This window comes from Tupaia chinensis, unplaced genomic scaffold, assembly GCF_000334495.1.
Source record: "Tupaia chinensis unplaced genomic scaffold, TupChi_1.0 Scaffold146027_1, whole genome shotgun sequence".
Lineage (NCBI taxonomy): Eukaryota > Metazoa > Chordata > Mammalia > Scandentia > Tupaiidae > Tupaia > Tupaia belangeri.
In genome coordinates, this window is record NW_006205883.1 from 170,275 (window position 1) to 171,892 (window position 1,618).

At 58.9% G+C, this 1,618-nt stretch overlaps 1 protein-coding gene across 1 annotated transcript in view; it reads right to left on the reverse strand.

Moving 5' to 3' along the window:
- Window positions 1-6: 6 nt before the first annotated feature.
- LOC102475398 (arylsulfatase D-like) overlaps window positions 7-1,618 on the reverse strand; it is a gene marked incomplete at its 3' end in the record, with an annotated part of 28,506 nt that continues 26,894 nt past the window's right edge. Inside the window, 2 exon segments of the mRNA XM_027768359.1 lie at window positions 7-281; window positions 1,555-1,618. The exon segment at window positions 1,555-1,618 is cut by the window's right edge and continues 9 nt beyond it. Of these exon segments, the coding sequence (XP_027624160.1) occupies window positions 7-281; window positions 1,555-1,618 (339 nt within the window).

Genomic DNA, 1,618 nt, shown 5'->3' on the forward strand with positions numbered 1-1,618 from the left:
GGTTCCGCCCGTGGAGAACTGGGCGGGCACAGGGCTCAGCGTCTTGCGATGCTCAGCCACGGCCTCACCCACCCGGGCGATCACCGCCTGGAACTGGGGCTCCGAGCCGGGGGACAGGGGCCGGGCCTCGGAGGGGTCCGTGGAGAGGTCGAAGAGCAGAGGGGGGCTGTGGTGGGTCACGCCCTCCCCGGAGCAGGGGCAGATGCCTTGGCCGAAGCAGGCCCCCGCGCCCTCGGGGTGGAACTTTGGTGTGGTGTAATGCACCTTCCAGAGCCTTCCACCTGGGCAGAAAGGAGAGGGTGGTCAGGGTGGCAGACACCGCTCCGCTGGGAGTCACTGTCTCAGAAAGCCCTCAGCTGATTAGACGAGGCCCACCACATCCTGGAGGCTGAGAGGCTTTACTCCCTCCAATTCTGCAGGTGTCAGTGCTCATGTCCTGTTGAAATCCCATCACAGGGAAATGTGGGCTAGTCTTTGACCGGATATGGAGGCACCAGGATCAGCCAGGTTGGCCTGACCCAGGCGTGAGATCCATGCCATCTGCGTGAGCATCCTACGTGAGCTGAAAAGAGGGGAGCAGGGGACCCGGCTGCTCACACAACCATCCCCTCATGCTGTTGAGTCAGGGTGTGTGTGTGTGTGTGTGTGTGTGTGTGCGCGCGCGCGTGTGCTCCCATGGTGTGCCCAGGCACGGAGAACAGAGGCTCATCCCAAAGGACTCATCGGAAATTCATGTCAGTGATGTTGCCAATTCTCACATTCCCCCCCGTTTTCAACGGTCACTGTTGTGTATGTCCTGCACAGAAACACGTATGATATCTAACAGCACGGATGACATAGATTCTAGGACGAGCTCAGGGGCTTCACTAGGGTAAGGTGATCAAAGGGGGCCACCGTGTGGACCTGCTGTGTCCCTTTTCCTGCAAGTGTGGTCAAGGTCAGCAGTTCCCTGTCGGAACTATCAGACTGGGCCTTCTCAGCTTGCAAGGAAGGGCTTGGCTTTGCGAGGATGAATGGTCTATGTCAACCTCGCTGGCCCGGAGGTCTAGCTATCCGGTCACACACCAGCCTGGGTGTCACCGTGACGGCCTTTCCACGTGACACGAGCATTTACACCAGCAGAATCGGAGGAAAGCAGATGAACCTCTGTGGTGCGGTGGGCCTCGTCTAATCAGCTGAAGACTTTCCCAGAGAATGGCTGACTTCCCCCCGGCAGCAAGAAATTCTTCCCTCAGATGACAGGGTGGGAATTCCGCCTGTTTCTAGACTGTGGATTCCAAGCTTCAGTGTCTACCCCACCGATATCCCCACTGCCACCTGCAGATGCCAGGCTTGTCAGAAGACGACAGTGACGGAGAAGATTGAAAGAAGAGTCACGCTTGTCTCTTGACTCTGGGTGTCTCTCTCTGTCTGTTCATCTGTCTCTCATGGGACCTCACCGACCGTGTGTCCACCTCTCTCTCTCCAGATCTGTCTACCTCCCGCCCACCCACACCGCTCAGGGCTGTCTCTCCGAGCACCCGTCCAGCCTGCCATGGAGGGGCGTGGACTCACTGTCCTTCTGGTGCCAGCGGGCCGCGTGCAGGTGCCGCCCACAGTAATGGAACAGGAACTCGTG